This window comes from Macaca nemestrina, chromosome 16, assembly GCF_043159975.1.
Source record: "Macaca nemestrina isolate mMacNem1 chromosome 16, mMacNem.hap1, whole genome shotgun sequence".
In the NCBI taxonomy this organism is placed as follows: Eukaryota; Metazoa; Chordata; class Mammalia; order Primates; family Cercopithecidae; genus Macaca; species Macaca nemestrina.
The window spans coordinates 66,745,840-66,772,665 of NC_092140.1; the positions used below are offsets into that span (position 1 = coordinate 66,745,840).

A 26,826-nucleotide genomic window follows, 5' to 3' on the forward strand; every position below is an offset into this window, starting at 1 on the left:
CAAGGAATTCCATATATATTTGACAGTAGAAAGACAGGGAAGTATTTTAATCTGTTAAAACATGCTGGATAATTATATGACATTTAACATTTTATATCCCAAATCCTTACTTTTAAATGCCCTTTACAAATTTAACTCAAGTATGAAAAATTCATGAAAATTCATATTAAATTAACTTTGCATTGTTTAGAAATAAGAGCATGAATACTTGAGTTTCATGCCCATTATACTTTAGTTTGGGGAGCTGTATCGTAGCTTTGTAGACATTTGTAGTCAGGATGGCAATGAGTAACTATAATATCTCTGGATTCAGAGAGAAAAAGATTTACTTTCTTATATCCCAAAGATTTGATGTGGCATATGACAAAAAAGTAAAATATGACATATAAGGTAAATATAACTGAATTTATGATTAAGATCTAAATAAAAATTAAAGTTGCTGTATAGGTGCTTGACTTTTTGGTGATCAAAGTGATGCGAAGACTTCACTTCATGAGCAAAAACAGTGTTTTCCCTGATTAAACCTTCATAAGAAATTTTGCATATGTATCTTTACAAAAGGAAAACATGTTGAATAGTGTTATAAACAACAAACGAGTAAGTTTCATCAGAATCTTTTTTTTTAGAACCATCTCCCTCTCTCCTCCTCTCTTCCCCTCTCCCCCAAAATACGTATTCTGGGCCTCTTAAGGACCTGGCACCTCATGCGAACCCTCATGATGAGAAACAAGATGTACGTTTCGGTCACAGTAATGCTACTTCTAGTTTAGCTAAAATAGTATAAGTACCTTGTTTTCTGATGGCTTGACTTTTTAAAAGGATAAACCTTGTAGAAATAATGGAGAACTGCTTGTCATTAAAAAATCCTCCAAATGTAGTACTGAACTTTAGATAAAAAAAATGTATAATAGGCATTTTGAGATTATATTAATTTTGAGAGTGGGGGGACTGCTGTTGATTAAGTGGAAAACATATCTTTAGAAATTAAATTGGCAGATGATAGATGTTTATCTGACCAATGTGCCGACCTAGAAAAGTTTGTATCTGGTTAGTGTCAAAGATATTTCTCCAAGAGACGTGTTGATAGGGCCAAGTTCGTTTTTTTCAAAGGATTTTAGGTAAAGAGTGAATTGACCCCACCATCAAAGTTCAACATCATATTAAAATATATGAGATAATTTTGACTGGTAAATTTAAGAAGCAGATGTTACTAATCCACATATAATAGCTATAACATGTTTTTAATAATGTTTACTAATGTCTAATAAGATGTATAATTTCTGAGTAACAGATCATTCTGATCAGTACAACAAGGTGATGCAGCTCTTTGTTCCAGGTGATTAAATCAACTGACTTCCTATGTTGGGGTAATAGATACAAATTTTGAAGGAGTTTACCACATGTAATAACTAATTTTTATTAGTATTTATGCTGTTATTCTTTGGGAAAATTGCAGAAACAAGTAACTATTGATCCCACTTTAAATTTATCCATACTGTCACTTTGTAGGAAGCCTTCTGTTTTCTGTGGCAGTAGAATATCTAATGAGTTCATCTCAAAGTTGAAGTCATCGAAGAATACATGGTAATGGGGCTATGCGTGTTGAGGATTAGGTGCTAAGACAGTGAGGGGGTGACAGACAAAATTACTTTTTCCTAAATTCTCTTTTCTAATGCATGAATTTTTTATATGATTCTGGATATTCCTTTTATAAGCAAAAAGTGGAAAAAGTAGAATAACTCCACCAGAGTTGTGATGGGGATAATTAAAACAACATAAACAACAACAAACATTGAATTCTCATGTTCTTTAATGTTTCCACCAAGCCTAATGAGACTCTTTCCAAAATTGTGACAAATCTCTTTCGGATGACATTGATTAGCAACCTGGAGTACCCTTTAAGAAATACTGATGCCGCAGTCCCCACACAGTTCAATTAACTTAGAAAAAGAATGGTTGTGGATCCTGACTGGTGGCATTTTTAAAACCACTTCCTAGGTGAGTTTAATACTCAACTTGAAGTGTGAATCACTTGGTCTTCTGCCCTGCTTTCATATCCCAGAATGGAAAATCCCTGACTGGTGGTCTGGAACCAAAAGCAAACATGAAAAAATGAAAATTAACCAACACCAAAGCCAAAACAAAAAAGAAACAACTTGACTTCTTCACTTAAGAATGAGTGGTGAGGCCCGGCACCATGGCTCACACCTGTAATCCCAGCATTTTGCGAGGCTAAGGCGGGCCTGTCACCTGAGGTCAGGAGTTCGAGACCAGCCTGGCCAACGTGGAGAAACCCTGTCTCTACTAAACTACAAAAATTATCCGGGCGTAGTGACGGGCGCCTGTAATCCCAGCTACTCTATTCAGGAGACTGAGGCAGGAGAATCACTTGAACCCAGGAGGCAGAGGTTGCAGCGAGTCGAGATGGTGCCACTGCACTCCAGCCTGGGTAAAAAGAGTGAGACTCTGTCTCAAAAAAAAAAAAAAAGAATGAGTAGTGAAAATATTTTCAAAAATTGCTGCTTTCCTCTCATGCCAAGCTAAACATTACTCTGAAAATGAAAACTTTGAAAAGGAGTGTGAATTTCAGGCATGTAGTGGAACTGAAATAAGTTGAAGGGCTGTTTCTCGAGTCATTTTGCAAGTCTCTACCTTGTACAAGAAGAGTTTCAGTGACTATAAAAGCGTGAGACAGGATACCTTTGCCTATTTCAGGCAGTTTGTATTTTGCATACCTGTCACACTCACACAAGTTAATACTGTGAGTCGTTTTTGTGAAATTTTGATCCCTATGTTATCACTTTTTCCTTTACTCTATGAATTTATTTTTAAGAAAGATCTCTGCCAAGCAAATCCATTGTTCCATTTGCATTCAGGTTATTTTGGGAAGGATTTTTATTCTTTATTAGATTGGCAAAATTATACCAGTAAATTTTGGCAACCTTTTAAAGTAAAGCAGTATGGGCCAAAGACTTGCAAATAACAAATGCCATTCTTATTTTACATGCAGCCAATTAAATCACAGAAATACTGATTTCCAAAGCAATGTGAAACTATTTAGAATGCTCAACCCCCTTTGACTCATTCATTAACACATTTAATCTATGACATTTTCTAAGAAATATTTAATTGACTTTTCTAAATAGCATTTTGGTAAATTCTTTTCACGTCACCTTTGTTTTTCAATTGCTATTAAATGTTGTAAATGAGAATGATTCTTTTAATAGAATTATAAAAGATAGAGTGACTTTGCTCAGGCTCAGCAAATAGGCTACTTGTGGGCCTTCATCTTCCTGCTCTCATAGCAAACATAGCTTCTCTATCACACTACGCTTTCCCCCAAACACCCAGCCTCCAAATCCTCCTCAGCATCATGCTTATAGACAACTGCCTCCTCAGAGATAGCACCTAAAGTGAATATTACCATCCCTGTTTAATTCAGATTTCTCTTTTATATATTTTATAAGTGAAAAATAAAAAACGGAAACAAGACACTCCATTCCTGATACTCTAACAAGTGTCTTACCTCTCCTTTATCAAGGGTCTGCATTGTTTCTACATTTTTGGAATCAGAGACAAAACATGCAACATTATTATCCACATAGTAATACTTAGCCATTGGTACCTATGAACATTTGTTCTTGGGGGATGGGGAGAGGATGATGATGAAATGTGTCATAGCTGGCTTTGAACTGTGGTTCCAGCATTGGGAGGTACATAATCCACCACCACCAGAAGAAATTGAAAAATATCACTTGAGATATATCAGGCATGTGTTTTGTTAAGTAAAGTTCACAAGTTTCTGTATTTATATTTAAAAAAACAAAAACATCTCATTTAAAATCATTCTGTTTGATCTGCTTATATGAAACATGAAAATGAAAATACAACTTATAAAATTTTGTTGGATACAATGAAAGCAATGCTTACAGGGAAATTTATAGCATCAAGTGCATACATTAGAAAATAAGAAAGATCTAAAAATAATAATTTTTAACCTTAGGAAACAAGAAAAAGAAGAGCAAATGGACTCTAAAGAAGGTAAGACAAAGCACTAATATATACTAGAGCAGATATCAATGAAATTGATACAGAAAATTAATAAAGTCAAACCCACCAATATCTGATTGAGTCTTTAAAAAGATCAATAGCCAAGCTAACCAAGAGAAAAAGTAGATACAAATTACCCGTATCAAAAATGAAAGAGAGACTATCATTACTGATCCTATGGATGTTAAAAAGATAGCAGAAGAATATTATTAACACGACCAAGCCTACAAATGTGATAACCTAGATGAAATGGACCTTGATAGACGCCATCTACCAAAAGTCACACCAGAGGAAATGGATAATCTGAATCTATTAAAGTACTTGAATCAATAATGAATAACCTTCAAAAACAGAAAGAACAAGACTCAGATGGTTTCACCAGTAAATTCTATCAAACATGTAAGGAAGAAATAATTTCAATTCTCTAAATCTGTTCAAGTAAATAGAAGCAGAGGGAACACTTTTTAATTATTTGCATCCAAGCTGGGTGCGACATTTGAAAATCCGTTAATGTAATCTATCACCATCAATGAACTAAAGAAGAAAACTCACCAACAGATGCAGAAAATGCATTTGACAAAATCCAACATTCATTAATGAGAAAAATTCTCACCAAATTAGGGATGGAGGGGAACTTCCTCAAGTTGTGATAAAGAACATCTACATAAAACCGACCGCTAGCATCATACTTAATAGTAAGAAACTAGATGTTTTTTCCCTAAAATTGGAAACAATGCAGGTGTATCTTCTCTCACTACTCCTCTTGAACATTGTGTTGGAAGTCCTAGCTAATACAATAAGACAAGAAAAATAAAAGCTATAAAAATTGGGGTAGAATAAACACAACTCTTTCTTCACAGATGAAATGATTGCCTATGTAGAACCCCCTCCTCCACCCCGCCACCAAATTGACAAAAAATAAACCTCCTGGAACTGTTAAGCAATGATATCAAAGTTTTAAATTATGAGGTCCCCTATTTTAAAAAGCCATTGGTTTCCTGTATACCAGCAATGAACAATTGGAATTGGAAATTTAAAACATAGGTATTAATCTAACAAAATACATATAAGATCTGTATGAGGAAAACTACAAAACTTTGAAAGAAATCAAAGAAGATCTAATAAAGTAATAGATATTTCATGTTCATAGAAAGCATGTCTCAGTATGGCTAAGGTGTCATTTCTTCCCAACTTGATCTATAGGTTCAATAGAGCCCCAGTGAGAGTTCTAGCAAGTTGTTTTATGGATATTAACAAAATGATTTCAAAGTTTGTATGGGGAGGCAAAAGATCCAGAATAGCTAACACAATACTGAAGAAGAACAACTAAGTTGGAAATCTGACACTCTGACTTCCAGACTTAGTATAAAACTGCAGTAAGGAAAAGATTGTGGTATTAGCCACAGGGAAAAAAAAAAAAAAATTTTAAATAATGGACCAGAATATAGTCCTCAGAAATAGATTCGTATAAATATAGTTGGTTGATATTTGACAAAGGAACAAAGGTAATTCAATAGTGAAAGAATAGTCTTTCTTTTAAAGAAAAGGTGCTAGAACATCTACATTAAAAAAAAAAAAAGTTACCAGACCTAATATCTTTCACAAAAATTAACTAAAAATTTATCATAGACCTAAATATAAAATGTAAGACTATACATTTTATAGAAGATAAGAGAAAATCTATGTGACCTTTGTTTTGATTATGATGTTTTAGATATAACACTAAAAGCATGATCTATGAAAGAAAAAAATTGATAAATTGAACTTTATTAAAATTTAAAACTGTGGCAAACAGTTAAGACAATGAAAAGACAACAGGCTGTAAGAAAATTTTTCCAGAACACATATCTGATAAAAGACTTTTATCTAAAATGTACAAAAACTCTTAAAACTAAGAAAATAAACCAGTTTAAAGAAATGATCAAAAGATGTGAACAGATACCCATCAAAACGTATAGGTGTTAAGTAAATATTGAAGGGATTAAAATATGCTATTCTGGTATATTGACTATTTAATTTAAAGATACTTGAAAAATAGTAGGTATAGAAAGATCACTTTGACCTCCTTGCTATTTCTTAAAAGCAGAAGATAAAATTTTGATGCAAAAGATGGCCTTCGTATACCAGAAAGATGCAGTATCTTTAATCTTCAACAATAAAAAGTTTCAACAAAGAGAATTTTGTAGAGGCCTTGTTAAAAATAATTTCCCACCTAATGTAGTTGCTTCTTAACAACTATTCTTTGCTCAACCCAGTATATGGGTAACTGACTCTATTTCTTTCAATCTTCATTCCTTTGATGGCCTTTGTGCTATGGAAAACGTGCATTACACGTTTCTCCTGTTAATCTATCTCACGTCAAATTAAATTGTCAGACCAGCAAGGACCCTAAGAGGATGGAGCTGTAATTTTTCTGACCCTATAATAGTCAGCAGCATATGTCATTAAAGAATTGCAAACTAAAACAATGAGACGCCACTGCATATGTACTGGCATTGCTAAAATACTAAACGCTGACAGCACCAAGTGCTGGTTAGTATATAGTACAACCTTCATTCATTGCTAGTGGGAAAGCAAAATATGGCACATCAACTTTAGATAACTGGCAGTTACAAAGCTATATGTAGAACAAACCATCCAGTAATCACACTCCCGGATATTTACCCAAATGAATTGAAAACAACACACAAAAACCTGCATACAAATGTTTACAGCCATTTTATTCGTAATTGCCTGAACTTGGAAGCAAGCAACATGTCCTTCAGTAGGTGAATGGATAAACTATGGTATATTCATTTGGAATATTATTCAATATTAAAAATAAATGATCTCCTTAAGCCAAGGAAAAACATGGAAGAACATTAAATTCCTATTGCTAAGTGAAAGAAACCAGACTGGAAGGGCTATGTACTGTATGATTCCAACTATGTGATGTTCTGTAAGTGACAAAAGTCTAGAGACAGTAAAACATCAGTAGTTGCCAGGGGTTCTGGGGAGAGGGAAGAAGGAAAGAATGAATAGGTGAGACACATAATTTTTTAGGGTGGTAAAGCTATTCTGTATAACACTGTAGTGATGGATGAATAACACTGAGTTTATCAAAACACATAGAACTGCAGAACACAAAGAGCGAACCTTAATGTGGAAACTGGTTAACAATAACGTGTCAATACTGATACATTACTTGTCACGAATGTACCACACAAATGTAAAATGTTTACCACAGGATAATTTGTGTGTTCGCATAGGGAAGGATATATAGGAACTCTGTTTTCTGTTCGTTTTTCCTGTAAAGCTAAAATTGCTCTAAAATATAAAGTCTGTTAATTATTAATAAAATTTTAAGGGTTAAAAAAGCGTTAATTTAAAATTAATGTATTTGGTCCAGTTGTATAAACAATCTAAACATGTTCACTTTCTAAGCACTTTCTCCAATTTTTGTTAATTGTTCCCATGAGAAATTCTTCTTATTAGATTAAGAAATCCGTGCTCTAAAATAGCAGTTTAGTTATATAGCTTTGGCTGGACAGTATTGGACTCCAGTGAATTTTCTGAAACTACTCCAAACAAGAATATCTTTAAAAGTTTTGACATATGTTACTAAATTATTTGCCTGGAGGTTTTACTGATTTGCACATGCCTGCAGTGGCTTTCATAGACTGGCACTATGAAAGTGCCGGTCTCACTGCAACCCTGCCATGATTCGTTGTTCTTGGTGAGAGTGTTTTTGTTAGGGTAGAGAGTGCTGATATAGTTGGCGAAGCAGTATCTTGTATATTTTTATGTCTTTGATCATCTGAGTTTAGCGTTTTAAAAATATATTTGTATTCTAATCATATTTGTTCCCTTGCAGATTGTTTATTCTAGTAGTTTTTCCCATTTGCCTGTTATGAATGTGTGTTTTCTGATCTCTCAGTACTAAAAGAACTGAAAATAGTCCTTTTTTATAAAGAACATTGAGCTGTTTTATAACTTTTGCGGGAAAAAGGGGGCAGTATGAACAGAACAGTGCAATATAATAGACAATGTAATATGCTAAACTTTTACTAAAAAACAAAAATGCTTTTTATATAGAAGTTTCTACACTCACTGTAATTCAAGAGAAATGTGTTAAAAATATAATTCAGAGAAAGTGTGTGGGGATATGGTAGCATATTATAATTATGGAAGTCCACATTATTTAAAGCACTTTCTTGGTCACTTAATGTTTTAATTCTCATCATTTTAAAATGAAAATTAATATAAATTGTTTTTATATATGAGTGCCATAAGTAATTTAATATTTGTATGCCTTAATATCTAATTTACCTAATATCAATTAGTTTCTATCTTTAAAATTATTAAGAAAGTTGTATTTTAGTATTAACGGTTATGGTTATGGCAGTGGCATAAGCACCTCGGGCTTGTTTTGTTTTGTTGTTTGTTTTAAGAGCCAGGTCTCACTCTGTCACCTATGCTGGGGTACAGTGGTGAGTTTATATAGCTCACTGCAGTCTTGAACTCCTAGGCTCATGCAATTCTCCTGCCTCAACCATCTTGTTTTATTTATTTCAAGATTTTCATTGCCATTTGTCTTGGAATGATACTGTTTTGTTTTGAAAAATTTCATTAGCACAATGATTATTTAAAAAATATATATATTTAAACATATATATATATATATATATATGTAAATAAAGCAAGAGCCCATCTCAAATACACACACACACACAAAATACCAGGCACACACACAAGCACACACACATACCAGAAAACAATATCCATTCTATAATGGTGGTTGGTTTTGTTAGTGAATTTGTACTACCATATTGACTTTTCGAGCTTTCTATCTGAGCAACTGTGATATAGTCTTTGTCAGTGTGTCTTCATACATTCATTTTCACATGGATACCTTTATGCTATTTTATGCATACGCAATCCACTTTTTTCTGCAAAAGATTTGAAATGGGATATGATGCTATTAAAATATAGTTGTATAAATCCATTGAAGGTTAAACTTTATAGATACCTTTTTCTTCAATCATGTGATATTATATTTTGTCAGCAGTTATCCATTAGAAATATATAAAGAGTTGCTATTTGATTGATATGATTCAGATGGCATTTCATTTATTTTATAGATAAAACAATAGAATTTTGTGCTCTTAGAGCTAGAAATGACCTCAAGGGAGCGTGGTGTCTGTTTTTAGATGCTTTCCATGCTAGAATTAGCAGGTTAAAGGGTGCTAATATTTTTAATTGCATTAGTGCTCTTTTGTTGTTTTACTACCATTTTTTGAGAATTTGCTTTCTTTTGTTAATAATAAGCTAGGCTAAAGACTTCTATAAAGAAACTATATTTTATAGTGGATAAGAGCTTTGTATTCACACAGACATGCGTTCCAATCGTTGGCTCCATGTGATCCAGCGTAAGCTATATGATCTCTCTAAATTTCCTTTTTCCTTTTTAAATAATGGATATAATGCTAGTTGGGGGTTGTATGTTTTAAGCAGTTAACATGTGTTATATTATTTGACTAGTGTCTGTCTCATAGTAAGTACCAAACAAGAATTGCTACTGTCATCCTCAGCATTAATATTATTCAAAGGTTGTATTCTTCTAAACTGTTAATGGTGCCATGACAAGATTTTTCAGAACTTTGTCATGTTTCTGGTGGTCACTAATGTCCACAGCATCTAAACATCTAAATATTCAATGCTGCTTTGATACATACCTAGATTATAGGAACATAATGATGAGGAATAGAGTTATTAATGTGATAATATTCTTAGGATGTAAGTTTCATTATTTCAAACAGGAAGGGATTCTAGTTCCTTGACTTCTGAAGATCATCAAGATGCTGAGTTTTTATTTTAGGGTTTAAATTTAAATTATTTCTATGTAACTAAGATAATGGAATATTCTTTAAATGTCATCCAAATTTGTGCTGAATACCTCAAAAATATCCCCAAACCTTACACTGTAACTACAAGGGAGTTTTACTTCAGACTGACAACTAGGCCATGATTTATTACAGGATCCACTTTTAACATTATTTTGTCTGGAATGAACAGAGTGGTTGGAGAAACTCCATCCATCTTTTGTTTATTTGACATTTATGCCACATTAAATGTACCTTAAAGAAACAATACATAAATAGGAAATTCTATTTAACAGTGATGATTACTCATCAGTAAGATAAATCTCTTGACAATAATACAAAAGAAATCCTGTCAAGCACTGACTGTTAAAGTTTAAATAAAGCATACTTTTAACCTGAACATATTTTTAAAGCCAATATTTTATTTTCTTTCCAAGATTTAGCATTGCAAAGTGTACTTAAGTTGTTACTCATCTTCAACAAAATTAACACTGTCTTCCAAGATTTAATTGTTCTAACTCAGAAACTGATTATGATATGAATGAATATGATAGGAGTAGAAGTAGAATGTGCCTTTTTAGTTGGTAATGTTCATTAATGAAACAAAAAAATATTGAGCAAATGGATAAGGACCTAATATATTTTATGCTTTCATGCTTTTGGAAGACTTTTTGAAAAATGATTAGAGAGAGGGGAAGGAGAGAATAGAGTAGTTGAGGCAGGAAGAGTGTCTTGGCAGCATTGTGAAATTTTTCTAGAGAATGTTAGAACATGAATGAAAAATCTCTGCCCTGGAGTTTAGAGTTGCATAGTAATTTCTAAATGAGACACCATGCATTATCAACAACATGCTTCTTTTCTGAACCTCTTATTTATTAGGCTCAGTTTCAAATTTATTTACTTGAAAGTTTGAATGGTGTCTTTCAATTGTTAAATACCCATTTTGAAATGATAGGAGTAATGTGCTACGCTTTACTATTCAGTGAGTGTACTTTTTAATATTAGACTGTTCCCAGTATGCTGCTTGCTACTCAGTTGATGTATTCAACAAGACAACCCATGGTAGCACCCTCCACCTAAATCAGTGTTTAGCTTTATAATTGTCTCTGAATAACTCAAATCTGTGTTTGACTTGAGTACTTAACATTTATTAAACTAGTAGTTGCTACAAACTACATTGTGTTCCATGATTCTAAATTCTGAATTCTCATTGCTTATAAATAAAGACCAAGATTGATCCAATTGGTTGTTCTTCCATCATTGAGATTTCTTGATACGTTAATCCTAGCAGTTGCTGGCTGTTTAGCTATATCACAAATACTACTGGAATACTCTCTCTAGGCTTTACAAATTATGGAAGTAGATGGTGATTGTCTTAACATTCCACACAGACTACAAGGGTGTAGACTGGTAATAATGGATTGCTGAGAGTTCAGAGTAGGAAGGATGTTCCCCAAGTAGTCCTTGCTGTAAATGAGGGTAGGTGAGAAAAAGGATCTTTGCTACTAGGGTGGTTTTTAACAAAACAGAATACAACTTTCATGTTAACTTTTGGTGGCTGTACAAAGAGAAAACTATTTGTAAGAGTTTGCTGCTTTTAATCTGGCCTTACCTATTTAAAATGATAGTATGAATGAAATTATAGGATTGTAAGGAAACTTTTAAAAATTGTGTTTGACATTCATGAGTCTATATGTAAAAACAGAAGCCTATAGAATGATTCCAAGTGACCCAAACGTACAGAAATAACTCTGAAATGAGATGATTAATACATTTCTCCATTCTTCTAGTTTTTTAAAATTAGATTGTACTGTGTCTACTAACTCTTAGTTCCACTATAATATATACTTAATATTTTTAGAGTAAAAGGTGAGTTTAGAGTTTCTATGTTGTTTCATTTTCTTATTTTACCTGTGTGAAAGCTAAGGTCCAGTAACTTGCTCAAGACTATTAATTAGTCAAGGGCATGCTTTAACATTGCCAAATCATCCACATATGTTAGTGACAATTTGTCTAGGTAGTCAATGGAGTCATATTTTTGAAGCGTCCTTTTATAAAACACTCAGCTCTATGTTGTGAAATCTGTATTTCTTTTAAATAAGGTACCAAATAATGGACTAAGTGTTCATATTCAGTCTGTTTTTAAAGTACTGGGAACCACTGTATAACTTGCATGTTGTGTAGGTCAGCATAGCATTTAAACCTATTACATGTGTCATGTTGTGAAAGTAAGGCTGTCTAGGTGGGTAACTCACTGTTCTCAGGGCTATGATAGTTTTTGAATCAATAAGTAGTCAGTATGTTAATATGTCTGATGGCACAGAAATCTCTCATTCTTCCACTACCGGACATTCACAGTTATTTGGTATTTTTCTGATAGTGATAGAATATTTAGTGAGGTTGGAGTTTTAAAAATATTACTTATGGGAATTTATTTAGGAATCAATTTTAAAGTGGGAAATTCTTGGAAAGGAAGCAAGTAAATAGGGCTGTGCCTAATTAGATATGCCTTGAATTTCCAGCTCTAAATTAAATTCTGGTGGAAAAGACTCATTTTTTTTAACCCTTTATTTGTATCTCTGCTCTAAATGATTACTTGATGGTAGGGAATGCTACTAGATTACCTATTAGTCCTGTGTTCATACCACTCCTCCTTGCCAATACTTTCTACCCCAACGCTACACAAAACCCAAGATAACTTCTATCATTGTTCAAGTTTTTGCTTTACTACCTCTCCCTGTGATTGTACTCCTTAGCCATTTCAGATTAGGATTGGTCCACCCTGGTCATGTCAAGCCCGTATCCTCTTTTCATTCATTCTACATGCCTGTTTATGTTAATTTGATCAACTGGTCACAAGTTGGTGCCCCAGTTTATTCCTCTGAGGTCTAGCTATGTATCTTCAATAGGTATTTTTCAGGGATAAAAAATTGGTTCTTGGAGAGCAAAAATGTTTTACTTGTTTAACTAGTTTTTCGGTGTAAAGCACAGAAATGCATACAGTATATAAACAAATGCATCACCTTTGTGGTTTTAAAATTTTATAGGTGCAATTAGGAAAAAACTGCCTAAAAACTCCTTAGGGGGCAATCATGAAAAAAAATAATGAAAACGTGTTCTATACATAGATAGATAAATTTATGTTCTTTCAAGACATCTGGATACTGCCGAAAAGCTTCCAAGTTACCTTGTCCAAAGCAAACAATTTTCTTCTTTGGCCACCTCATACAAATCTGTTTCTCATCTTTTCTGACCTGTGTTAGTTTACAGCATCTGGGTTTCCACACCCACATGGTCTCATTGTCCCCATTTCCCAGGCACAACCTCTGTTCAGACTGCCCTCTTTCCCTGCCTGATTATTGCCACGGGTTTTTTAATTACTATTCATGCTTCTCTTAGTACTCTTGCCCTAATCTTTTTAGCCACACTCACTGGAGGAAGCTTTCTAAAATGTATATCTGATCATCTCTCATCTAGATGGAAAACTGGCATTACTTCAAAATCAAAATCCTATTTCCATTGCATGACATTACCTTTCCTTTTATTTTCTGGTCTTTTCAGATTTATATCTTTGCCATGTCCCTACTTGCCTTCCCTAATACAGATACACTTTAATTCTGGAGGCACTCAGCCACCTCAGATGTGTCATATCCTTCCTCATCTATAGTCCTTGTAAATGCTGCTGCATGAACCTGTGTTATTGCACTTTTGTATTTTTTCCTTCTCTTCCCTAAGCCCATACAACTTCTTGTCTTTGAAGTTTCAGTTCTGATGCCATGTCCTCCTAGATGAACTTTGTGATTATTTTTACTATACTATTTGTCACACCAAGGAAAATATGTATATTTTTTAACTAAACAGCTTCTTGAGGAAAGTCTGTGATTTATTTGTTGTTAGATCTTCAACTACTACAGTGTCTAGTAGGCATTCTATGAGTGTGTGCAAGTGATAAATGGATAAATGCCCAGGGATGTTTAAATACTCCTATTAAATAGACTCATAGGTTACTCTGTTTTCCTAGACATTTTGCCACATATTTTTTTTTTTTTTATAAAACATTGCATACTGGATTAAACTTACTCCTTTTTTGCAACAAATAATGATTTTCACCAAGCAGCAGCAAGTCAAAAGTAGTTTGTCAAGTATTTAAATAGTTGTTTTTCAAAAACGAAATCAACTAATTTTACAACTTTGAGTCCTTATCTACAAAGTACAGTATTAACATTATTTAAATAGACAGAATATCAACATACTTATGACTCTGTGTTTTTTCTCCCTCCTATTCTATTTAGCTAAAGGACACAAAGTCAGCAGATCAGAAAACAACGCTACTTCATTTCCTGGTGGAAGTATGTGAAGAGAAGTACCCTGATATACTGAATTTTGTGGGTGATTTGGAACCTTTAGACAAAGCTAGTAAAGGTTTGTGCCTTTTTAAGAAACATTTCATGGCTCTGGTCTTCAGTGCTAAAAGACTGAAAATTATACCTTTTATTTGTATATACTTTCCACTTTATCACAGTGTTTTCATACCCAGTATCTCATTTTAAAAATAGAGAGTTGTAGAATATTGTGAGTTGTAATGAATGCAGGTATGAGTTTAATTTGTTTAGTTAGATGATGAGGCCTTATATTATAAATTACTTTGTTTTGCAGTTTAAACCTTATGGATACCTGCTAGCCCTACCTTCTACTGCTAAATCTCCACTTTGGCCAGGGCGATGCTCTCTTGATTCAATGTCATTCATAGGCACTGATAGCTTATTATGTACCTGAGACCAGAACCAGCAATCAGTGTCCCCACTTGCCTGAGTACCGAGTCTATCTCTGCCCAACTTGTTGGTGCTCTCTTTTTTTGTTATAGAAGACACCATACCTGCCAGAGTTTCATTTTCACACTCGGCCTGTCTTGATTTGTAAGACAAAAAATAATGCCCAAATTTCTAACCTGATTCTAGTCTCAATTGTGGGCTTAGATCAGGCCGTAAAGGGTTATAGAACAGATAGACCTATTATTAATACTTGGTTATAATATGATTTAAATATAATTTTTTGACTACCTTAATAATTCAATTTTCCTTTTTTTTTTTTTTTTTTATGAGACAGAGTCTCGCTTTGTCGCCCAGGCTGGAGTGCCATGGCCTGATATCGGCTCATTGCAAGCTCCGCCTCCCAGGTTCACATCATTTTTCTGCCTCAGCCTCTCAAGTAGCTGGGACTACAGGCACCCGCCACCATACGCAGCTAATTTATTGTATTTTTGTAGAGACAGGGTTTCACCATGTTTGCCAGGATGGTCTTGATCTCCTGACCTCATGATCCGCCTGCCTCAGCCTCCCAAAGTGCTGGGATGACAGGCGTGAGCCACTGCACCTGGCCTCAATTTTCATTTATATTTCACATGGATTCTGTCAACTGTACTTGGTGTCAAACAACCAATTTATGAATACATTTTGGAAAACAACTCATCTAGAATGCTGGAATATCTGTATTCTTTTTTTGTTGACTACTAGTCATTAGTAATATGAAATTGTCTTTATAATCTCTTTATTTTCTTTTTAATATTGGAATTCAAGTTAAAGAAGGATATTTTATTGTTTTCCATGTTAGAATGAATATTTCTTCTTTAAAAAAATCAATTTTATCTTTTCCTACTCCCTTTAAATTGTTCTTCTTCTATAAAATGAGGCTTATAGAACTTTATTGACAAAGAAACATGTGATTGGATGAGATTTCTTTGAAAGTTTGTTCTGAGATGTATGTTTCTTTGAAGTAAATATTTCATATGGCCTGTCTTGATTTGTAAGACAAAAGCTTTAAAAAATAAGCTTTTTACTTAAATTTTTACTAGTAAATCCTAGTGTTATAATGAATGATTGAATTACTTACTTTACCCCTCTGCTACCAAAAGAAGTCCTTGCTATAAGAAGAATCTTTCCATATATATAGTTATAGATGTTTTAATAGGATTCAAGAAGGGAAAATAATTGAAATTATTTTCTTGTGTTAAACCACCTGAGATAGGGCAAAAGGGCATTGATCTGAATGGGTTGGCAACATTCAAAATTACTCAGTGATATTCAGAATAACTCTTACTGATTGGTCCGTTAACTCAGGGAAATCAACTCTTCTAAAGAGAGAATTCTGATATTTTGGAATTTTTGACCAAATGGGATGAAAAAAATTGGAAATGAATGTTCTTGATGGACATTAAGCAGTTTGATAGATAACAGAGTAGTGGATGAAAACATGGTACAAAGTACCTTGAAATACACAGGGAGTTTTTCTTCCTGGAGAAAAATATGGTTGAGTAGATGTATTTTTTATTGTAGAATTTATTGTTTAGCAGGTTTTGCTGTAAATGAAATTTTTAAAATATTTATGTTGACTCATACTTAAAATTCTTTATTAATATTCTAATTTGTTCTTTAAAAATATTTACCTTTGATAAGGACTTCCAGAACTGTAACTTGGTTTGGTTCTTCTGGGTATTTTTCAGTTTGTTGCTTTGGTGTTTCAGCAGGGCGTGCTGGGGTTTGAGGGCTTTTCAGTTTCCATCTGTTAAGAGTGGAGTCTAGTGTCTGTGGATGGGTCCACAGATACCGTTAATATGTTTCACAGGGAGCAGCCAGCTTCATCTTTAACACAGAAAAGCCATCACTGAAACACTGTTTATAGTATAGGTGATTGTTGAGCATAACTTTTTTATTATTATATTACTTTATTAATGAATGAGACTTGAGGAGAAAATGTAATGTTTTGAATTAAGTAAGTCTGTGTTTGCTTTGGAGTGTTTTTGTGCTCTTATACATGTATTATGTATCATCATTTAAAAGTTTCCAGATTTGAAACCTCCTCAGTGAGCTATCACATGAATTAAAAAGTACCTTTGTTTTTGAGACATAACAAATCCTGATCATTAAGTACTCCTAGATCAGCAGGGAGAACTTTCATTGCAACTAATGAGCTTACCTGTATGATAGTTTTCAAAAATCTACTTCATTAGGACTGCTTCTTTTCTAAGATAGAATGGCTTACAGTTTTTCTGTTGCTTTTCAGTGGAAGTATTTTGAGTCATTATTGTATTTCTGTATACCGTTGTAATATTTCTTTTTGTACTTCTAAGGTTCAATACATTTTTCCTTGTCTAAGCAGTTAAAATTAATCTACAAAAGTTTTACTGATTACTTCCCAATAATCTATTTCATTGTTAAATTTTATTAAAGAGTAGAAAATACTACAGAACTTACTCTTTTTTGGTTGGTGAGTATATTAAAATAAAACTAAGGTAAGTTTACAGCATCACCTTGGTCTGAACTTCTTAGAGTTATCATAATTTTACCATGTATTTCCATCCTTTCCTAGTCAACTCTTAATTCTAGAAATGCCATGCTAGTTCAGTCTGTAACTCATTCATCCAGTCATTAATTTAACAAGCCTTTATTGGGTGATTACACTGTGTCAGAAACTGTGCTGTTGTCTTCCTCTTGGTTCAGGTGTAATGTCTGTGTCTTAGTGAAACCCAATCTGTCTCACTCCCATCTATCTCTTTCCCAGCTGGCTCTTCTCTCTTACAGTCAATTTCCTTTACTTTCTCCTCTTCTTCTGTGCAGTGTCTATGCATTGCTTTTTTTTTTTTTTTTGAGACGGAGTCTCGCTCTGTCGCCCAGGCTGGAGTGCAGTGGCCGGATCTCAGCTCACTGCAAGCTCCGCCTCCCGGGTTCACGCCATTCTCCTGCCTCAGCTTCCCGAGTAGCTGGGACTACAGGCGCCGCCACCTCGCCCGGCTAGTTTTTTGTATTTTTTAGTAGAGACGGGGTTTCACCATGTTAGCCAGGATGGTCTGGATCTCCTGACCTTGTGATCCTCCCGTCTTGGCCTCGCAAAGTGCTGGGATTACAGGCTTGAGCCACTGTGCCCGGCCTATGCATTGCTTTTTTAAAAATGACTTTCACTAACCTAGTGGTGAACCCTTCTCTTTTTTTCTCCCTAGATCTTCTCTTTAGGTGATGCTTTCAATTCCCATAATACCACCATTATGTTAATGACTTACAAATTTATATCCCAGACTTTCCTTCTAAGATCCACACTTGTATAGACAATAGCTTTTGCCATTTCCATTGCACCTCAAAAAAGGTATCAGAATCATATTATGCCACAAAATGGGACTCTTGATTCCTACACCCTTAACCCCTCCTTCCAAATTTTATTTACCTGAGAAAATCCTGCTTTCCCCCACCCCTTCTTTGGATATCTTTTCTCTCATTTATCATATATCTATATAGCCTTCAGCATCTCAATACAGAGCTGCATGGTGGGTTTTGCCTAAGTTAAATCCGTGGGAAGCCGCAGCTGTGACCAAGAATGTTGTCTGGTTTTCTCCTTCATCAAGAAACTTAAAAGTAAATGTCACCTTCCCTTTGGTGCTTTTTGCTGGGAACCTCACCTAAATTTGTGTGTTCTACTGTTTCTTTAAGGATAAATTCATAGGTTTTCCAGGAATTCTTATACTACTATTTACGAACTGCTACGCTAGACCAGGGTTTATTCCTGGGACAGCTGGGAATAGAATTAAGCTTCTAGAAGAGATCAATATTCAGTGTATTATCAGAGTAGATTCAATGATAACTCATTTTTAATTTTTGCCATATTTCTCTGTTTCCATATTTTAGCATTAAGAGCATTCATTGATGTATTTGATTTTTAAATCCTTTCCATTTAATACTACCCTTTCTGCTTTTAAGACTCTGTTTGTATGTTCTTAGCTAGCAATTCCTTGATTTGACCCTAATATTTGTCTGCTTAAATATGTCTCCTGGTTTCCAGTTCCTCATGAGTTTCCATCATTTTATGATAAATGTCTTACTAAATACCAAATGTTTATCTTTTATTCACCTACTGTGAGCACTTAGAACACTTAATTTCCAGTTGGCAACCACCTGGAAAATTTATAGTGTTTGAAAATTTCAAATTCATCTACTATCACAGGCAGATATATTAATCTCTTTGTTGCTATAGCCTTCTAAAAATGCCAATTAAAATTTGTCAGTGAGTTTGATACATATTTTGAATAATCAGTATTAGTTATTAGTTTAATTGCATTTTATATCCCCTGAAGCAGAGTCAACACAGCTAACATTGTGTTGGTTGGAATCATTATGTCATGGAAGTTGTAGGTTGGGGCCTCATAATTTGTGTATGATCTATTAATTCATTTGGTCTTTCAAATCAGGTGTAGAATATTAGAATGTTATCTGCCTATATGATGTAGTTAATAGGATACGTTGTTGGTGGTGGAAATATTTATAATAAAATAGTTTAGTTATAGAAGACAACCGTGTGGGATCTTGCTTTTATTGAATGGTCAAGGGAACAAAAATGTTTTCTAACTGTTACAGGCTGTACTGTGTCCCTCATAAATTCCTATGTTAAAGCCCTAAACCTCAGTATGTCAGAACTTGATTATGTTTGGAGATAGGGCCTTTAAAGAGAGGAGAGTTAAAATGAGATCTTTAGGATATCCCTAATTCAATCTGACTTGTGTCCTTATAAGAAGAGGAAATTTAGAGTCACAGCCATTCAGGGATGTACATGTACATAGGATAGACCATGTGAAGACACAGTGAGGAGGTGGCCATCTGCAAGCCATGGGGAGGGGCCTGGAGCAAATCATTTCCTTATGGCCCTCAGAGGAAACCAACTCTGCTGACACCTTGATCTTGGACTTCTGGCCTCCAGAATTGAGGAAATGAATTTCTGTTGTTTAAGCCACTCAGCCTGGGGTATTTTGTGAAGGCAGCCCTAGCAAACTGATATACTAAGTTAAGACATTTTTCTCATTTGCTTAGAGGTCTTTGGCTATAGAATAGAGTAGCCTATACTGAATGACTTTCCACTTTATCAAATCAGTTGAAGTAGCAGTTGTAGACCTGCTGTGTTGGATGTGCACTAGTAATCAATTTAGAAATATCAAAGGTTCTTCTACAAACTATGAATTATCACATGATTTGAATTAATTGCAAGTATGCTTCAATTCCTCTTTTGAGTAGACATGAAACATAAATTAGTACATATATAAGGTTATGTTAAAGCATTTTAAATAAATATATTCATGAAAATTCTCATTTAATTTCAGGATTAGATCTATGGCATTTCCTAGATTTTGTTTTAGAATACACTTAATCATGCTGTACTATACTAAGTTTTTGTTTTGTCTTTTTCTTTTACTCACTATATCCATATATATGTTTTTTATATATATCCATAAATATATATATATATCCATAAATATATATATTTATTTTCCATTTCTCCTTGTTTTGCTACTATAATAGTTGTAATTTTCGTATAAGCAGGTAACTGATAAAAATTAGTAACACTTTGCATTATTTCTTGAGACCTTTCCAAAAGTAAGGCATAGGTGGATGATGTTACTTTTTTTTTTTTTCATTTTCCTTTGGGAATAATGAAAATATTTAGTATATCCAAGTTGTGTACTGCTGGTTCTACAGATAGATTGTGGAGTAAAAACTATGTTCGTAAAGCCAGCTTATGATTCCTAATGGTTTTATGTCTCAGGGAACTAATTTGACTATCTGCAGTCATCTAGTAAATATACTTAGGAATTTACTTAGGAATTTTAAAGCATACATTAGTATACTTTACGTATATTTTTATATATATTTAGTAAGTATACTTAAGAATTCTAAAATAATTTTAATGTTGATATAAGCCAAATATTATAAAAGTTAAATTTATTTTTAAAATGTAATTTATGTATGTTTGCATATACTTACCAAAATGTTAGAATATGTAAAATTTTATGTTCAACAAATTAATACTTTTTTCACAAAAAGGTATGATGAGATATAACTGGACCATTCCCAAGGTAATTATAGGATTTGTGAAAAATATTTAGAGTATATTGCAAGTGTGGTATACTGGTAAGAGACCACATGTTTAAATCCTGCCAGTTTATTTCCAGGGATTGTCTGTATAGAGTTGGCATCAAAAGTTTAAGTTGTAGACTTGGATATAAGATTGTAAGAGTGATCATTTTGTAGTGCGAATATAAACTGTTTTGAAAAGCAGCAGAGCGGAATAGAAAGAGCATGTCCCAAAATCACTAGAAGGATTAAGGATTCTGTAGATTGACACTGAAGAACACTGTGCATGGAGGAACTACTTGCAGCGAAAGATTGCTTTTTGAGATACTGAGCTAGGAACATTTCCTGAATCTGCTGTGGCTTGGGCTGATAGATGATGATGAAGAAGAAAACTACATCAGGAAGACCTCTATATCTTTTTGGAGGTTAACAGGCTGAAAGTGGCATCAATACGTCATTAATCTTTTCGAGAAACTAACAGTTTACAGTGTTTGCAGATTTTGGGCCAGCTACGGATTTGAAGTAGCTACTTGAGCAGTTCTGTCAGTGTCACCTATGAATCATAGCGAACATCAAGTAACAGGACAGAACCACCAGTGACGACCAAGGTTTTAGAACTCTCTTACACTCGTGGTTGTAAAGCAATATTTACTGCACCTTAGTTTTGCAATATGAAGTAGGAAATTACAAACAAAGTAGGTGAAAGAAAATTTCAGAATAGTGTTTTCTGAAGGACAGTTTAACGTAACAAATCTGTTTATTGCAAAGAAACCTAAGCAGTGGATGGAGCGGACACATTAATGGCAATCTTATGAATCTTATTGGAGACAAGGTTGACATGTAAGCAGTTGGGGGAAGAGGTATGGAGATAATCAGATGCTGCAGGTAGAATTGTCAGCTGCTCTCCAGAAACCAGATTGTATTTATGTATCTTACAGAATCTTGAATTAGGAGTTGTATTGGTTTGTTAGGGCTGCCATAACCAATTACCACAAACTGAGTAAACAACAGAAATTAGTCTCTCACTAAAGTCCCTGAAATCACCGTATTAGTAGAATTGGCATCTTCAGAAGGCTCCAAGGGAGGAAGCATCCCATGCTTCTCTTCCAGCTTCTAGTGGCTACCTGGAGTCCTTCGTGTTCCTTGGCTTGTAGATGCATCACTCCACTCTCTGCCTGCATCTTCTCACCATCTTCTCCATGTCTCTTGGGGTCCTCTGCTTATGGACACTAGTCATTGGATGATGTCAGTCATAGGATGATTTCATCTCAAGATCCTTAACTAATTTCATCTGCAAAGTTCCTATTTCCAAATAAGTCACATTCTGAGGTTCTGGGTGGATAGGCATTTTTGGGGGACACTATTCACCCACTACAGTCATCTTTGGCATAAGTCCTATAACTGCATGGAGATAGCACCCATCTTTGAGTATTACGAAATAGTTCAGGGAAATTATACTAACAAGTATATCTGGAAAGCATTTATCATTAAATTGTGAAATAGTTTGGTTTTTAAGGGTTATTGTTAACATGCTTCCAAAATACCCTTTTCTTTGTCATTGTGTGAAAATACTAAACCAGTTAAAACTGAAATTATTGTATGCCTTTGTATTAGTCCGTTCTCACATAGCTATAAAGAGCTACCTGAGACCGAGTAATTTATAAAGAAAGTGGTTTAAGTGGCTCACAGTTCCATAGGCTATACCAGAAGCATGGCTGGGGAGGACTCAGAAAACTTACAATCATGGCAGAGGGCAAAGGAGCAGCACACACATCTTACATGACTGGAGAAGGAGGAAGAGAATGCAGGGGGAGGTGCTGCACACTTTTAAACAACCAGATCTCATGCAAACTCACTCACTATCATGAGAACAGCAAGAGGAAAATTCACCACCGTGATCCAATCACCTCCAATCAGTGCCCTTCTCCAACACTGGGGGTCACAATTCGACGTGAGATTTAGGAGGGGACACAAATCCAAACCATATCAGCCAGTGAATTTAAGGAATTTTTTTATTGATAGGCCATGATAACAACAATAACTATAATAAGTGATTTTAGTGGGCAAAATTAAAAATATATTTGCAATTAGATTATAGAAACATTATACGGAGAGAAACTGTTATTTGGACCATGGACTCTGAGGTTAGGTAACTGGTTCACCTGGAGTTGAAACCCCAGCTTGTTACAGGTATAATCTTAGACAAGTATCTTATTCTGTCTGAGCTTCCCTTTTCCTACCTATAAAATGGGTGCAATATTAGTACTTAACCCAGAGGTTTGTTGTGAGGATTAAATAGGTTAATATGTATAAATGTTTATAAAGTTTGAAAAGTACCTATTAATCATTGTATAAATATTCTCTATGTTTGTTATAGTTGTTGCTTTTATTTTTCCGTGATTATTTATTGTTGACACACATCTGCCTATCTGTCATTAACAGTGCAGGTAAACATGAGTCTCTGTGAATAATATGTTACAGAATTTTGATATGTATTGTCAGAAATTATTTGAACAGATTCAAATAATTGAATCTCTCCACCGCTCTTTTAGGTTTTCCTCCAAGACCACTTTCTCTACAGGACCTTCTGTGATCACTCAATCTAAAACTGCAAAAAACCCTGCCTCGGCATGCCAGAGCCAGACATAAGACATACATTGGCTTCTTTAATTGGCTGGGTTCTATATCTGCCACCTAAAATGTAAACTTCATTTTAGTTTGTTGTGTGTTGCCTGAGGCTTATTCAAACTTTAGAACATAACAGCCACACATTTTTTAGGCTTATGTTGGTACTTTTCTAAAAATGTTGGTACTTTTCTAAAAATTAAAGAATAATACACATACAGTTACATAAATGTACATAAGTGTACAGGGATCATAAGTGTACAGCTCAATGCATTTTCATGAGTTGGACATGCTAACATAGGGAATGGAATTTGCAAAATGGGTTCTATTTTTCTTCCTCTACTTCAGCCCACAACACTTTCTTTTGTATTTTGAACTTTGGCATAAGATTTCTCTTGAAAACGGAGTTCTAGACCTAAACAACCTTTGAAAACAACTGGTCTCCAGCAACTCTTCAACTCTGAGTTTATTTTTCTGGAGGTGTATGCATGAATTTAAAAAAGAAATTTTTTTCATTTCAGCCAAGAATTATGAAGGACTGCCATATGGAAATATAAAGTAACTTGTGAGAAATGATATAAGTGATAGGAAAATCTAAAATGATATTTATTCACACTCATAGGAAAACCTAAAGAAAATAAGATCTTGGGTAATCGTCCTTTCTCCCCTCAGAAGCGATCAGCCTTAAGCACAGATTTAAAATTGATCAGCAGTGAGACCCTTTTGTCATATAAATGTCTATCACTGTGATGGTGGTTTCTCGGCAGCTATCTTTCAAACTACATATTTTATGGAAAAAAAGAACTAGTGTTTTTAGTAGTTTTTGATATGTTTTGACTCTATAAGGAAAGGACTCTCAAAACAGCTTGTCGAACTCCTGTTTGGTAGGCATTGTGCTAGGCACTTGTATTAGCGAGGATTAGGCTTGACTGTGAGTGACAGAAAAAAAAGTTAGTTTAAATAAGATTCATCTATTTGGCCGGGCGCGGTGGCTCACGCCTGTAATCCCAGCACTTTGGGAGACCGAGGCGGGTGGATCACGAGGTCAAGAGATTGAGACCATCCTAACCAACATGGTGAAACCCCGTCTCCACTAAAAATACAAAAATTAGCTAGGCATGGTGGCACATGTGTGTAATATCAGCTACTCGGGAGGCTGAGGTAGGAGAATCACTTGAACCCGGGAGGCAGAGGTTGTGCCCTTGCACTCCAACCTGGGCAAAGAGAGAAACTTTGTCTCAAAAAAAAAAAAAAAAAGATTCGTCTATTCATTGTCTAATCAGTCATTTCGTGAATACCTCATCCATTCTAAGGCACCAAAGAGCTGTGAACACAAAAGCCTCTGCTTTCTTGAAGTTTACATTTTAGGTGGCAGATATAGAACCCAGCCAATTAAAGAAATCAATGTATGTCTTATATCTGGCTCTGGCATGCCGAGGCAGGGTTTTTTGAAGTTTTAGATTGAGTGGTCACAGAAGGTCCTGTAGAGAAAGTGGTCTTGGAGGAAAACCTAAAAGAGTTGTGGAGAGGCCATTTATGTTGGTATTTGAGAGAAGCCTATTCCAGGCAGAGGGAAAAGCAAGTGTAAAGGCCTCAAGGTATGGAAGTAAGACTGGAGCAGAGGGAGGGAGGGGGAACATAATAGGAGATAGTAGGGCATTACTGTCCATTGTAAGGATTTGACTTTACTCTGAGATGAGGAGCCACTGGAAGGTTTTGAGCAGAAGAGTAACATCTGACTTAAATTTTCAAAGGATTATTTTGGCTGCTCTGTTGAGGAAAAAGTGTAGATGAATAATGGTAGAATTAGTGAAACCACTCTGATGCTGTTAAAATAATCCAGAGGAGTAATAATGTTGACTTGGATCGGGAAGAGTAGTGAGGGTGGTAAGAAGTATTTGGAAAATCAATGCATTTTGAGGTTAGAACCAACAAGATGCGCTCTCTGGTTAGATGTGTGAGGCATGAAAGAGAAAAGAGTTATAAAAACTGATAATTTACTGAGATGTAGGGGCAAGTCAAGGAGGAAGATAAATTCTAGTTGTAAATGTGAGTTTAAGGTGCCTACTAAACATTAAGGAAACATGTCCAAATAGGCCATTGGAGTTCAGGGGAAGGATCTAGGCATGAGAAAAAATTTGAACATTTTTGAAGTCCTGCTAACATGCAGTCTTGGACTTCTGGGGCTGAGCTGGTCTCCAGTAGCAGCAAGTGAAAACTAGTCTCATTTGAAAGTGAGTTAGTCTGCACTTAACATTTCCCCTGTGACAAAGTAAAAAGCAGTAAAATTGCCCTCCCATGTACATGTACACAGAACCATTATACTAACAGAACATTTTGAATATTGTTATTAAACATTTCTGTTATGCACCTCTTTTTATTTAATATTTATACCATGGTTTTGAACAACTTCTCTAAGGGAATTCTCAAATCTTATAAGTAAACATGATTTCCTTTGAGATGGGCTTCTCCCACTAATACACTTTCTCTTCTAAAAAACTGCCTGCCTTTAATACCCTCTTTGTACTTGTAGAGGACAGGCTGGCTCTTTCTCTCAGGGGATGAAATAGCTCAACAGAATTGACTGGTGGCCTTTAATTGGTTGTATTCATTTCCTCCACTTGCCTTCTCCCTTTCCTCTTTCCATGTTCCATAGCAAATGAAGGCATTTCTCTTACAGTATTATGTAAAAACAACAAAAATTAAACCATCATTGCATACATTATAGTAAATTAATTAGGGAATGCAAATTCCATTTGTTATTACATGGGGTTCCATCAAGAATCAGAACAATGGGAAGAAAGATCTGAGTCAAGTGAGTCAAGGAAGGTACGACTACTTGATGAGGATGACTGGCTGTTCACTTAGCATTGCTCCTTTGTCTTTTTTTTTTTTTTGAGACAAGTTCTCCCTCTGTCACCCAGGTTAGAGTGCAGTGATGTAATCACTGCTTACTGTAACCTCAAATTCCTGGGCTCAAGCTGTCCTCCTGCCTTAGGCTCCTGAGTAGCTAGGACTATAGGCAGGCATCACTACCCCTGGCTAATTTTTTTTAAAGTTTTTATAGAGATGGGGTTTCACTACGTTGCCCAGTCTGGTCTCAAACCCCTGGCCTCAAGTGATCCTCTCACCTTAGCTTCCCAAAGTGCTGGGATTATAGGAGTGAACCACTGCACCTGGCAGCACAGTTTCCTTCAATTTATCTTTGCCTGTTACGAACCAAGTTTGCCTGTTACGAACCAAGTTTGCCTGTTACGAACTACAATTTATTTTTACCTTGATTTTTTTTTTTTTTGCAGTGTTGTTTTAGTTTCTTTTTGTCATGTAATGGATTTTATAATGATATTCTAGAATTTAGGTTTTGTTGTAGACCTGCTTAATAGTCAAGATTTTTTTTTATACTA

At 34.8% G+C, this 26,826-nt stretch overlaps 1 protein-coding gene across 8 annotated transcripts in view; it reads left to right on the plus strand.

The window, feature by feature from the left end:
- The window catches only part of LOC105485577 (diaphanous related formin 3), a 498,294-nt gene that overhangs the window by 289,353 nt on the left and 182,115 nt on the right, over positions 1 to 26,826 (plus strand). For all 8 annotated transcript variants that reach the window (XR_011614754.1, XM_071081265.1, XM_071081266.1 and 5 more), the window contains one exon: positions 14,204 to 14,333. Coding sequence is in view for 7 of the 8 variants with exons in the window: in XM_071081265.1 (XP_070937366.1) it covers positions 14,204 to 14,333 (130 nt within the window). In the remaining variant the exon portion in view is untranslated. The remainder of the gene's footprint in view (positions 1 to 14,203; positions 14,334 to 26,826) is intronic.